General features: G+C 34.8%; 1 protein-coding gene across 2 annotated transcripts in view; it reads left to right on the top strand.

The window, feature by feature from the left end:
* The window catches only part of LAMA2 (laminin subunit alpha 2), a gene marked incomplete at both ends in the record, with an annotated part of 514,626 nt that overhangs the window by 213,431 nt on the left and 286,566 nt on the right, over nucleotides 1–14,629 (top strand). For both annotated transcript variants that reach the window (XM_084228925.1, XM_084228924.1), the window contains 4 exons: nucleotides 1,312–1,491; nucleotides 4,332–4,421; nucleotides 5,746–5,863; nucleotides 11,622–11,800. In XM_084228925.1, the coding sequence (XP_084085051.1) occupies nucleotides 1,312–1,491; nucleotides 4,332–4,421; nucleotides 5,746–5,863; nucleotides 11,622–11,800 (567 nt within the window). The remainder of the gene's footprint in view (nucleotides 1–1,311; nucleotides 1,492–4,331; nucleotides 4,422–5,745; nucleotides 5,864–11,621; nucleotides 11,801–14,629) is intronic.

The following is a 14,629-nucleotide window of genomic DNA, read 5'->3' as shown; positions in this document are numbered from 1 at the left end:
ATATATTTATCGTGAGGCATTTTGAGTCCATTCTTTGTGAAATCAGCACTTGTTTCTAATCTCAGAATTTTCTGTATTTATTTCTCTAGTGACTCAAGTAGTTTATTGGCAGTCAGTTTGTAAAACGCTCTCAGGGATTATCTAAATGCAGGATGTTAGGAATGAAAATGCATATCATTGCCTCTCCTGTCAAAAGATATAATTAACACACATGATATATCATCTTGCAAAAGTGGATGAAAATTCCAGTCAGTGACCTCAAGTCATAGCTCCTATTGCATGTGCAGACTGTCATGTTCCTGAATGGCTCCCCACCCAGGACAGGATCCTGGATTCCTCCCTTCATGCATTCCTCTCTCTTTAGTCTGCTGTGCATGTGGTCACAAACGTGTTTGTGTGTGTGTTTTCAGTCTAAACCTACCACTCAACTTTGATTTCTTTTTTTCATCTGGTTTAATTTACTCGGTAGGTAATAATGCATTTACAAAGAACACAAAAAGTGAAAGTACTTCTTCCTATCAATATATTCAGTGTCCTCATTCTTTATTACAGTGTACATAATTCTTAATATTAGATGTATAGCTTATTTAACTAGCGCCACATTGATCGATATTATGTTGTTTCTAGCCTTTTAGTATTACCAAGATGTAAATAGATGTATGTGATATATATGTGTGTATGTATATATTTTTGTGTGTGTATGTGTGCATGTGTGTATGTGCTCATGTGTAATGTCTGTAGGATATTCTCCCAGAAGTGTACTCCATCAGACAGTATTATCAATATTACCAATATTTGGTGGGGTTTCAACAAGTTGGAATATGATAAAGTTTATTATTGCAGTTTGAATTAACAGTTTCTTTTAAGTGAGGTTGCCTCAAAAGTTTCTGATGGTTTCCTATTTTTGTCTGATACTTTATAACTTTTTAAATGAAGTTTTCTGGTTTCCCATTACAAACCAGATTATTAAATAAATTTACACAATAATTTCCAGAAAAAAAGAATTTAAGAATTTATGGGAATTCCAGGAAGCTCAAGTAGATGCGATGCCTTGGAATAGTGGAATATATGTAATTGTATTACAAAAAAAAAATGCCTGGAATGTAAACAAGTCTATTGTTTATAGGTGTACTCTATAAATACATAAAATTCCTCAATTACTTCACTATATTCTAGTGTAAACATGAACTTGATTTGTTTGACTAACTAGGACAAGGAAATATACCTTTATCCAAAATAAAAAAATCCAACAAAATCAAATATTTAGTTTTTTTGTGATTTAATTGTTAAATTATTTCCTACTCTGTGTAGATTCACATCTCTTTGATCAATGGGAGACCAAGTGCTGATGATCCTTCTCCTGAACTGCTAGAATTTACTTCTGCTCGCTATATTCGCCTGAGATTCCAGAGGATCCGCACATTGAATGCTGATTTGATGATGTTTGCTCACAAAGACCCAAGAGAAATTGACCCCATTGTCACACGAAGAGTAAGTTATGCTACATCATATTGGAGCCTGTGAATGATACTGCTACAATGTTTAAATTGTTGGTTAAATAATTCGAAAAGATATCTTTTGTTGATTTGCAGAAGTGGATATCAGAGATCTTAAAATTTGATACACTTTTCCTTATTCAAATCTAAGCTCTGTTACTTATTAGGTATGTGACATTTATCAGACTTTCTAACATTATAAACTTAAACTTTAATTTTCTCTTTTATCAAGTGAAATCACAATGCTACCTCATAATCTTATTTTTGAGAAATAATATTTTTGAGTGTTTTGTCACTTCAGGTGATCTGTTGTTTTTTTATAATCATCTTTGGGGAATTATTATAGGAAGTGCAGGAGTTTTAAAATATTTTTGGTGGCAATAAGAAATGTATTTTTTATCATGATTCCATATAAACACACACACATACACATGCACACACATTATATCGCTTCTTTAACTTCAATGTACAGAATCAGTTGGTGGATTGTATAAAGGCAGATTTTAATCCAGTAGAGTCGAGAAACTGCACTTCTAGCAAGTTCTCAGGTAATGCAGTTGCTGCTGTCCTATGGACTATTTTGTCCAATCAAATAACTTTTATTTTTCATTAATGAATCATAAACCACAATTTATGAAAAACTGTTATAGAAGAAAAGGGATTTTATATACTGTTTATTTTTCTTTATGAAAAGAATATCAGGAAAGAAACACTCAGAATCTTTTCAACAGATCACTGTAACTGGAATTGGAGGAATTATGACTAGATGATCAGTTCAGGTTGCTACTTGCCCTTCCTCCTCTCTATGCCCTGCCATATCCACTGGTTTATGTCATCTCCCATATATGTGCTAACACAATCAAGACTTTATTACCAAGAGTCAATTCAGCTATAAATTCATAGAGCAAATCAGTGCTAACATTTACCATATGACTAGAGGTAGAGGTTAAAAGAGGACTATAAGGAGACACTGAGATTGAGGGACAAAGCACTTAGTGCTAGAATGATTCTAGTAAGGTCAGACTATTGCCACCAGTTGCCAAATTGCTGAACCATGAAGTTGAATGTTAAAAGACAATGTTTTTCACGGTTCATGAATACCACTCACATACTTTTTCTTCCCTAACTTAAATGACCCACACCTAACTTCTCCATCATCACAAAATAACTTCTACAGTTTTATAAGCTCCGTAAAATACATGTTGGATTTTTCCATGCCCTGTATTCCAAACCTGAAATTATTTAAGAAACATATTTCAGCATATTGTAAATTGTCTCATGTGGAAATTTTCACTTTACAGCCATGTTTAGGTTCTCCAGTTGTTAAAAACATTATTTTTAATTACAATTTTATCATGATATAAAAATATACACCAGAGAAGACTGAATGAATTTGAAGTGAAATTTAATCTTTCCTGACAGTATATCTATCAGAGAAAACATCGATGGAAGTAAATGGGTTCCTTTATTATCTTTTGCAGAAAGCAGAGCAAGGGTTGGGGTGCACATCTATTATTTATGACTTCATTGTACATGAGCTTTTAAGCAGTGCAGTTTCAAAATATAAAAATCAACATATAAATGTGATTTTTGTAAGTACTCAAGTTCAGTAAACACTACATATAAATTTAAATATGTAAAATTAAGATTTTGATTGTCAGCTCTTCATGACTCAAGTGAAGCATTATATATTCATTTTTAAAAAGATTTCCCAATTTTGAATGCATCTATAGAAATGACTTTATCACCTTTTGGAGCAAATATCCCTATTTGTATATTTATTATTAAGTGATAAAGTTAGTGAAAAGCAGACTTTAACATTATCTGAACTTCCCAGAGTAAGTTTCCTTTGTTTGGGATTTAAATACATCAAATTTGATAATGCAATAAAAACATAATTTAAAAAATACTATTTATAAACAGCACAGGTAAACAAAAAGAAAGAGAAAAGTAAATGAAAAAAAGAGAATTTGTAGTTAGAGCTCAGATTTGTGTACAACTGCCTATTCTCACTAATCTGTTATTTTAAGTGAACAATTAGAATAATAAAATTATTGATCATTGAGAAGGTTTTTGTATTCCTTCTGATGAGGTGAAGTACTCTCACAATTATAAAATGTTAATGTATATTTAAATTAAATTTTAAAAGTGGTCCAATTTTTTAATTAAAAAAATCTTTTAAAAATAACCCTGTGTTGACTTTAGATAATAAGGTAATTGCATGGACATTTTAACATAAAAATGAAAAAAAAAAGTATCCTGCACATCTACTTTATAGTATGTTAAATCTAGCTTGCAGTTAGATACTTTTATTTCCTTCTTAATATGGTTAAGAAATGTTGTAATTAGCATAATTTCTCCTAAACTTGTGATTCTATTCAAATCCATCCAGTAAAACAATTTGCATATGATTCAAGAATACAATAAATTACAATAAAAGATATTTTCTTTCAAGAAACTATGGGAAGCAGCTTCTGTGAAAGATTATTGTCCTTCACCCCTGATAATAACTTGTTCTCCATTATATGTGTTCCAGCATGGTCATTGAACTATCTCTGGGAAAGAAGGCTCTAAAATGCCCACCTAACATAAATTAGAGACATCCTTTGTCCTGGAGATACATAAATGTGCTTTAAACTAAAGATAAAAGTAGAAAGTAAAGTTTTTTTCTTTTTTTCTCATTATTTTATTTTATATAGTTTTTACATCATTTTTCATTTTTGTACAATGTATGCATTTCCATCTAGCAAAGTTTTTTTAACTGCATGTCCCTTTGTGTTAACTTTCACCTTGCAGTCATCTTAACAGGATTTCTCTCTGGATTTCATTTTGCAGTATTACTACTCGGTCAAGGACATTTCAGTTGGAGGGATGTGCATCTGCTATGGTCATGCCAGGGCTTGTCCACTTGATCCAGTGACAAATGTATGTATATTTATAGGATGCTTAGGCAAAAAGAACCCCCAAACTGTAAAATGCATCGTGATAGGTTTTGCAGGCAGGGACTCTGTGAATGGGTGTCAGGTCCCCACTTAGACAGTATAACAGAAAGCCATGCCAGGGTGAAATAGAGCTGGCAGTTAGGATGATAGACTTTGAAGTCAGCCATCACAGTATCAGAAAACAGATTAGTTTTTTTCTAAAAAGGCTGCAAACTGGTCTATCTGTTTTGAAACCTCTCTAGCTATGACAGCCTGCAGTATGATTTAGCTTTGGAGAAAGCCTGCCATCAATCATTCCAACCATTTCTGTTAAAAGTTTTCATCAAAAAAAAATTAATGCAAACAAATGAAAAATGTGCGTGGAAGTATAAATGGCCACAGAACCAGAGACTGAGGAAAGGTAGGGGCAAAAAGAACTAGGGTGGAAGAGGGTAGGTATTCCAGAGAGTGTTGAAACTGCCAGATGAGAAAACACTGGAATACTTTGGGGTTCAATTTTTCATTAATGACAATGTATTAAGTGAACATAACCTAAAAGCAAGATAAATGGGCATCTATTTTTCTCAGTCATAAACAAACTGGTGAAATACAAAATCATCTGCTCTATAGTATATGGAAGAAACAGACAAATGTGGAGGAAATAGATTGAATCAATGATTGTAACTACACACATACTGATTTTTTTCCCACTAAAACTGTAATACAAATGGTCTTGCTCTTAGTTTTCTGACTAATACATCACAATGTTACCACCTAGGGAAGCTTCAAATGTCCTGGCATATTTTTTGTGTGATGATGTGTGCAGGGAATGGGTGCTGTTTTTCATGTGTGCTGATGAGCAGTGTTCCTCAAGCTTTGAGACCCTGTGAGGGCATTTCCATGTGAGAAATCTAGACTCAGAGCACACACAGATAAGAGATTCAGTTCTGAAGATATTTGATTTTTATTGTACCTGTACCCCTTGATGCCTGGGAATCTGCTTCCTCCCCTTGTCTCACACCCTGAAATGCTAACATTACTTTGATGGAAACTTTTTTTTGAGGCATCAGAGAGGGATTTCAGTCTTCAGTACCACTCCCTATTGGGCCTTTGCCCTTTTTCAAGACTGAGCCCAGTGATGCCAGAACAAGCCTAGTGTTGACCAGTATATATACTCTCAGTGCTGACTTCTCTTCCTTCCCAGCCTGACAGGAGTTTGACATTTTGGCACATAGTCTAGTTTTTTTCCTCTTCATTCTTTTAGGGAAAACCCTTCATTTATGTATCCCCCAAATGCAAAAGGAATATTTTCCCTCCTTTTTGAATAGAAATCCCGCTGTGAATGTGAACATAATACATGTGGTGACAGCTGTGATCAGTGCTGCCCAGGATTCCACCAGAAACCTTGGAGAGCTGGGACATTCCTGACTAAAACTGAGTGTGAAGGTATGTGTCTGATGAGCCAACAACACGTGTAATTCTTCCTTTCCTGGTTCATAGGTAATGTTAACATGAGGTGATCATAAATAAGTACATATTTCCCGTTTAGATATTTTATTCTAGGCAATCACTGGTAAGCTTCTTTACCCTGCTGTTTTAGTTACTTTTCAGGGTTGCTGTCCTCCACCCCCATCCCAATCTGGCAAATATTTACCAAACACCATGAATTTCCCACCATGTGGGGATTATGAGAAATAGATAAAAAAATAGTATATGCTCATTATCATTAACTTAAAGCCTATGTATATAAACATTCAGCAAAACCTAGATTATATACAGACTACATTTCTAAACATATGTCTAAACATAAAATGGTTCTGAAACAAGTAAAATCATAGATTCTTCTGATTGTTCCCTTTGAAGTTCATAACTAGTAAAAGTTTTTGATTCTCATCATCTAAGAAAGGGAGGAAAACCAGAGGAGAGAAATTACACTCTACATGTTAGCACCAGTTTATTACCTGGGAAAAAAGCATTCTGATTTATTAGTTATACTATGTAAAGGGTGGTATTTGGAGACAACATCTGGAAAGAGTGTGAGAGTAATAAATAACAAAGAAAGAAAGAGATCAAATGTGTGTAAAAATATTTACTTTAATAACAAGCATTAATTTTAAATGTCTGGTTTCTATTAATAAAAGTACAAATGCTAATATTAGAAATGGTATCACTGATAATCATTAGCATAAATTATACTATAGCAATTATCAGGTAGTGACAACCAAAAAAAAAAATCAGTAATGAAAGCAATTAAAGAACCAGATATGCTAATATGTGCCAACAAATACTCGTTTATATTTTAATGTTATTATTTTTGAAGACAACCCATATGTCCGTTTTTTTTTTTTTTTAAAGATGACATTATAGTCTAATTTTGCCAGATGACCCAGGCAGGTAACAGGGATGCTAGAAAAATTTGTGTTTCTAGAGATCTGCTCAATCAAGGTAAGACCTAATATCAAAGATTTGGGCTATACTATAGTTCCAAACTAACCATAATGTCCATTTAAATTGAACTAAAATATTAATATTTTAGTGAATGAGCTCTAATCACATTTCCACATATTTTTTTAGTTCAGTAGTCATATCTGGTCTTTAAAACAGTCTTGGTAAATATTCTTGGGATACACAAACACACACACATTATATATGTATATTTTTAACTAATATATAATATACACATTATATACATTTATTTAATGAATATAAATATCTATCATGAGTCATGTATCAGACATGATCAGTCCACAAAACTATTGGTCCATAACAAACTTTAATCATAAAATATTGCCCAGTCATAAAATACATTTTCTTTTCAGTTTAAGAATTCTGCCTATACTGTCTATGGCTTGAGAACCTTCATTTTCTGCATTCACCACTTTTGCCTTTTGATCTTTTTCTACTTGCTTGTGAAGATATTTTGTTGTAGCAATCACCTATCTTCACTGAGACACATCTGGAGGAATGGACCTCTACCTCTCACTGTTGGAGGAGAGCATGGATTGCCTAGCTAGCTTTTGTTTTCTTTAGCTACTGTCGTCTTGGTTCCTACCATTCCCTCCGGTTCTCCATAGCTTTTTCCAATGAGAGCATTCACTCATTCCTAAGAGCGAGTATAAGTTAACTGCAGCCCATGGATACTTGTTCTTAAACTTTGTTAATTTTTAATTGAATTTCTCTTCTGCTGTGAGGTGTCAGGAATTGCAAGTGCAAGTAATGAGGGTAGGATTTCTTTCTGTTGTGCAAAATCTTTAACACTCTCTGCTTGGGCTTGGGTGTTTAAACAAGGAAACAAAGAGGGTAGGTCAAACTAGATGTACTTGTTAATTTATCAGTGTTTTAAATAATGAAATTTTAAAACAATTTCATGTTTTGTTTTGAGGTGGATGAGAGGTTGTATATCCACATTGAAAAGCAATTGTCTTTTAAAGCTTACAAATTAAAGTTGGAAATCTTAAACCTAAAGCCTTTATAAATGCTGTGCTTTTGGCAATGAAAAGCTTATATGAAAATTTATTTTCCAGTTGAATTATGTTGCAGTCCCAATAATACTTAGGAAATAGTCCTTCCAGGACATGACAAATCCCTCTATAAAATGAATAATCACCTTCTGATTCATTTGAACATAATTTGGATTTTCATCAATCTGGCTTATTTGAGGCAGGATATATCTTACAAAGAACAAATACTCATTCCATTGTTAAGCCTTTACTAATGAACAGTTTCATATCCTATATCTTAGACATTATATGAAATAGCAAACTGCTGATGAAAGAGCAAAAGAGTCTGATCATGTCCTTTAAGACTATCAGTGGAAAGCAGTGCAGGCTCAGGGCCTTTAACAGCAAGCAGGGCCACAGGGAGAATACCTTTACCACATGGAGTGTAAAAGGACTGCAGCTCAAGCTCAGTGTTTTATCCACATCAATTCATGGTAATAAATACTCTTAGAAGAACTAATTCTAAATAGTGTGAGAATAAAATTCAATTCCTCTGTTTTTCCCTTGGCTTACATTGGTAGCAGAAATCTTGACTGTTTCTTGCAATATATTTCTACAACAGAATTTTTAGGAGTTTTTTTGCATGTAAAGATTTAAAATCACTTACCATGCCTAGTGATTTGCAAATTTTACTATATGTTACATAGAATGAAATTTGAGAATGCTCCATTAATAAAAATAGTATGTTCTAAATCAAAAGTCAACAGACTATAGAAAGTATTTGCAACAAATTTGACAGAGTGTCCTTACTACATTAAGAGAGCAGTAAGTAAAAATGTTAAGTAAGCTTGTTAAAAATAAGCAAAGGGCCTCCCCAGTGGCACAGCGGTTGAGTGCTGGGTTGTGAAGCTGCCCACAGCCTCTGTAGCACCATTTCGATCCCCAGCCGCCGGGCGAGGGTCCCACATGGCACGCAGACCTCTCCTGCCACCTGCTGCTCCCCTCAGCAGTGTACTTCTTCAGTCTCCATGCTCTGCTCTCCCCTCTGGCTCTGGTGAATTCTCTCACACTACCGCGCTTTATTTATTTATACAAGCACAGGGTATAGTCAGAAGCACAGGAGGGTGAGAGAATTCACCAGAATGGGGAACAGAACAGGCAGACTGACGAAATACACTGCTGAGGGGAGCAGTGGGCATGGCAGGAGAGGTCTGTCGCCCCAGGTGGGACCCTCGCCTGGTGGCTGGGGATCGAACAAGTGCTGCAGAGGCTGCGGGCAGCTTCACAGCCCAGTGCTCAACCGCTGTGCCACCAGGGGAGGCCCTGTTTCTTTTTTTTAATAGAATTTTTAGAAAAAACTTTCAAGTGAATTAAAATTACAATTAAGCTTTTACATGCAATTCCTGCATAACTTGAGTATACTTGCAGAAATGTAGTCTATAGATGTAATCATGCACAGATACTGGGCAAAACTATATCTTAGCTGCTCTTATTGTACCTATAGGATCTGAAACAGAGATCATGATCCTTGGCATTAGTATATAATTGTTAATACTGTTATATGGCACAAGCAACTTAGATACCAGGACTAACAAGGAGCAAGTTTATTGACCAGTGCTGACTCAGCATATTTGCATCCAAAGAATGAACCCTTTTTGTAGGAAATCAAGTGCTTTTGTACACTTTCAGTTTCTACAAGGTTCTTGGTGGGTTTGCATTGGCAACTATACATGCTCACAAATGATGTGGCTACATACCAAGAGGTGAATTGTATAGTTGCATATCAAGGAGTGACTAAAGTGTCACTAGTCATGGGACCCCCCAGGTCCATTCTGCCTCATGGAGGTACATGGTCTAACATGAGCAAGATTCATACCAGGAACTAAGTGGCATACCAGGAACTAAGCAAAAGGTTGTTACTAAGCTCCGAGGCTGCTTATCTCAGGTCACCATGCTTCAATATTACAACTACTAACATTTGTGGAGCTGAATATTTACTATTTCTCAGCCATTCTACAAGATGTGTTACATTCTCAAGCAATGTAAGAGATACATATTAAAAAATTAAACAATTTGAATTTTCTCCTCAAAATCATACAGCTGACAAATGGGGAGCCTTCTAACATTAGAATTTCCACTCCTACCCATGTTTCTTTTCCTCCTAGTTGTACTCAGTATTATTTATAAAGGTGAAATCTGTAATCAATGTAATTGACCATTTGCTGGGACCTGAAAAATGCCTCCATTCAAGAAGTACCCTGTGTAGCATTAGGGGAAAGAGATGTGGATAGAGAAAGAACTATGCTATTTATTGCTAGTAAAATGAAGCATTTCAGAAGATTAAATGTGTCAATGATGATTCATTAATGACAGATCTCACATAAGACTTTGGCCTCAATATCATACAATTTGGGTGTGAGTGGGCTATACCATCTAGGCTTGTGTAATTACACTTTATGACAGTGCAAAATGAAAAATCTCCTACCAACACATTAGTTAGAACAAATTCACTCCTTTATGCAAGGTATGCCTGTGAATAATCAAAATAAAACAAGATTGAGCTCTGTGTGTGTGTGTGTGTGTGCAAATCAATGTAAAGAGACCTTAGAAACTCAGCGTTTGTAGGAGACTCTTCATAATATACCTTTTCCTTGGGCCCCATCCAAAATAAATGCTATCCATTTTTCAAACCCTTATCCAGTTGTTACTCTGATAATGTGACATGAAGAACTAAAAGAGTAGTAAATGAAGGAGTGATAGGAAGACAAGGAGGATGGAGGGGAGAAAAAGGGGAGGAGGAAAAAATCAATTGAGAACTTATTTATAAGGCAGTTTTGCTAGTGATTTTACATGCATTTTTCTCACTTAATGCTTTTAAATACACCTGGTAATTACTATTGACCACTACATGCTTTATTTGGGAACCAGTCTATAGTGAAATTAAGATGTTCCTTATATCCCACAGCTAGTAGGTGGTGGAGAAAACATCCAATCTAAGATTGGTTAAAATTATCCTGATCACAGCCACTAAGCCAACCAACACTCTTTTTGTACTGATTCCCTGCAGTTATCATACATTTTAATGTCTCTATAAGTTGAAAGAAGAGTGGCAGTGCTTAGCCTTGCAGACTCGAACCTAACTGCATAGTGGTTTCTGAAACTGATTTGGTTATCTTTCACAACTTCTCTGTACCTCAAGTTCCAAATATGAAAAAGAAATTACTAATACTATCTTAAATCATAATGCTGTAAAGATATTTGAGATATTGAGATATTTGAGAATCAAAATCTGTGGTAGTAAATATAAAATACATAGCATATACAGAAACCCCAACTTTCAGTTATAAGTAGTAGTAAAAGTAGTTTAATCCATAGGATGTAAAACAGATTTACATGTAATAATCCATTTTCTGGATATTAATTGTTCAGAACCATAACTAATAGTAATTGCTTTTAATATAAGAAAATTTAGGTTGAGTCATTATAAGGTATCAGTTTTATAAGATAAAATCTGTCAAATACTTGCAATTTCATAAGATTCAGCATAATTTACATGTTTTAGGTATTTCAAGTTCTATTAAAAGGTATAAATTTAATAATACATGCAATAAATCCAAGTACTTTCTACATACTTTGGTATTGATTTTAAAGATGTCAAATGTAATGTAATTTCCATCATAGCATATAAATCTATTACATAGCAGAAAATGATTTTTAAATATATGAAAAATTAATATTTATGAATTTATTTTTCCTTAATGCAGCATGCAATTGTCATGGGAAAGCTGATGAATGCTATTATGATGAAAATGTTGCCAGAAGAAATTTGAGCTTAAATATACATGGAAAATACATTGGAGGCGGCGTGTGTATCAATTGTACCCAAAACACTGCTGGTATAAACTGTGAGACATGCATTGATGGTTTCTTCAGACCCAAAGGGGTAAAGTATACCTGTTCTTTCATGAAATTTTATTTTGAATTTTCATGCAAGATGTGTTGTATGGAAAAAAATTTTGATAGAACTCAAAATTCTGAAAGGTGATAAGCCGCGTTTCATAATGGAAACAGATAAAATATTTGAAGATAGAGTATACAATATTTTGATCTCTTTAGAAACTTGTGTTGTGCCTCATTCCAGTCCATCCCAACCTATAAGCAAATTCTGTTCTTATTTTAAGAATTTAAATCAATTTTGCCTCTAAGTGAACTTCATAAAAATGAAATCATAAAGTGCATACAAATTCACATTACATAACATTTGGAGGTTTGTCCATGTTGTGTGCCTCAGTGGTTCCTTTAAAAAATATTGCTAAGTAGTATTCCTTTTCATGAATATACCACAATTTTTATTTTTTATTATTGTAGTTATTTTTATTTAATTTTTGGACATATATGATTTCTCCCCTCAGATGTGATCACTGTTGTCCCATCACCAAAACACCCATAGTCCATCATCATATTCCCTTATGCTCTTGCTCTACCCTTTTTCACCCTTTTCCACATCCTCTCCTTCCCCTCATGGATGCCTCATATCTATGTTCACCTTTTAAAGTTTGTCTTTGTCTGACCCTTTGTTTGGTTTTCCTATATTCCACCTATAAGTGACACCATCCAATATTTACCTTTTTTCCTTCTGGCTTATTTTGCTTAACATTAACCCTTCCAGCTCCCCCAAGTTGCTGCAAATGGCATGTTTATCTTTTTTGATCATTGAATAGTATTCCATTGTGTGTGTGTGTGTGTATGTGTGTGCGTGTGTATATATAGCACATCATCTTGATACATTTAACTGTTCTGGGACATCTTGGTTGTTTCCATATCTTGGCTATTGTAAGTAGTGTGGCAATAAACATAGGAGTGTAGGTTTCTTTTTGAATTGGTGTTTTTGTGTACTTTGAGTAGATTCCTAAGATTAGAATAACTGAGTTAGATGACAGATCCGTTTTAAGTGTTTTCAGGAACCTTCATACAGCTTTTCATGGTGGTTGGACCAGTTTGCATTCCCACCAACATTGTAAGAGGTTTCTTTTTTCTCCACATCTTCGACAGCCCTTGTTCTTGTTTTTATTTTATTTTTTTAATATGGGCCATATTCACAGGTGTGAGGCGGCATCTCATTGTGGTTTTGATTTGTATTTCCCTAATTATAAGTGATATAGAACATTTTTTCACATGCCTGTTGGCCATTCGCATTTCTTCTTTGGAGAAGTGTCTGTTCAGTTCTTCATTGGGTCAGGTCATTTAATTTGTTTTGTTGAGTTGTGTGAGCTCTTTGTAAGTCTTTGATATCAGCCCTTTATCAGATGTGTGGTATGCAATTATTTTCTTCCATTCAGTGTTTACTGTCTCTTTTGCTCTACAGAAGGTTTTTAGTTCCATATAGATCTGGCTTTTTATATTTTCTTTACCTTGCTTCTGGAGATGAGTTCTCAAGTGTTTCTGAAGTTTATGCCATGGATGTTCTCTTCGATATATCTTATAGAATGTAGTGATTTCTGGTTCTATCATGTGTCTATGGTGATGATCTTTTTGACTTGTTTTGTGCCCCATAATATGACCTGCCCTTGAGAAGTTTTTTTAACACTGAAAAAGAATGTATATGCTGTTGTTTGGGGAGTGAATATTCTATAAGTATCTGTAAACCATATCTTCTGATTTGTCTTTTAAGGTCAATGTTCCCTTACAGATTTTCTCTCTAAATGATCTGTCCATTGCTGTGAGGTGATAAAGTCCCCACCATAACTGTGTTCTGTCAGTGTCTCCTTTTTGGTCTGTTAGTATTTGCTTTATAAATTTTGTGCGCCGGCTTTCTCATGCCTACTCTTCGCATTGTATATATTTTTTCATTATTTGATTACATTAAATCTCAGTTTTCATTGAAAAAGAAGACTTAGAAACAATAAAGTATCAGAGTACTTTTTTTTTCATACAAGCAATCTTTAGCCTGCTTTTGTTTGTCCTGAAAACAAAGGATGCTTTTTCCTTATTTAAGTTTTCTAAATTCCTGCTATGAGTGAGACCATCCAGTATTTTTCTTTTTCTTTCTGGCTTATTTCACTGAGCATGATCCCTTCCAGCTCCACCATGTTGCTGCAAATTGCATGAGGAAAAAGCCTAATTATAATAAAGTAAAAATCAACAAGCAACTATAAACCAGAGATACACCATGGGTTGGGGAGGGGAAGGTCAAAATGGGGAAGGAGGTGGGAATTGTATGGGGAATATAACCAAGATGAAAATGCATACATTGTGCAAAATTGAAAAAACAATGTAAAAATATATATGTAAGTATATATATGTAAGTTAGGATGCTTTTTCTTTTTTTTTTTAACATTTGCAAAGGTTTATAGATGAAGGGAGGAGGGAAAGGAGGTAGAAACAGAAGAGAAGGAGCAATAAAGAGAAGGAGGAGAATCAGGAAAAGAAAGGAAAAGGAAGGAAAGAGGAATAATGAGATTAAGAAAAAGAATGGGGGCCTCCCCGGTGGCGCAGTGGTTGAGCGCTGGGTTGCGAAGCTGCCCACAGCCTCTGCGGCACCGGTTCAATCCCCGGCTGCTCCCCGGCCACCAGAGGAGGGTCCCACATGGCGCGCAGACCTCTCCTGCCGCCCACTGCTCCCCTCAGCAGTGTACTTCGGTCCTTCTGCCTGCTCTGCTCCCCGCTCTGGCTCTGGTGAATTCTCTCACCCTCCCGTGCTTCTGACTGTACCCAGTGCTTGAATAAATAAATAAATATTAAAAAAAAAAAAAAAAGAAAAAGAATGGGCCTC

Source organism: Talpa europaea (genome assembly GCF_964194135.1).
Source record: "Talpa europaea genome assembly, chromosome: 2".
In the NCBI taxonomy this organism is placed as follows: Eukaryota; Metazoa; Chordata; class Mammalia; order Eulipotyphla; family Talpidae; genus Talpa; species Talpa europaea.
The sequence above is the reverse complement of the archived record's forward strand: the minus strand, read 5'-3'. Positions and strand labels throughout refer to the sequence as shown.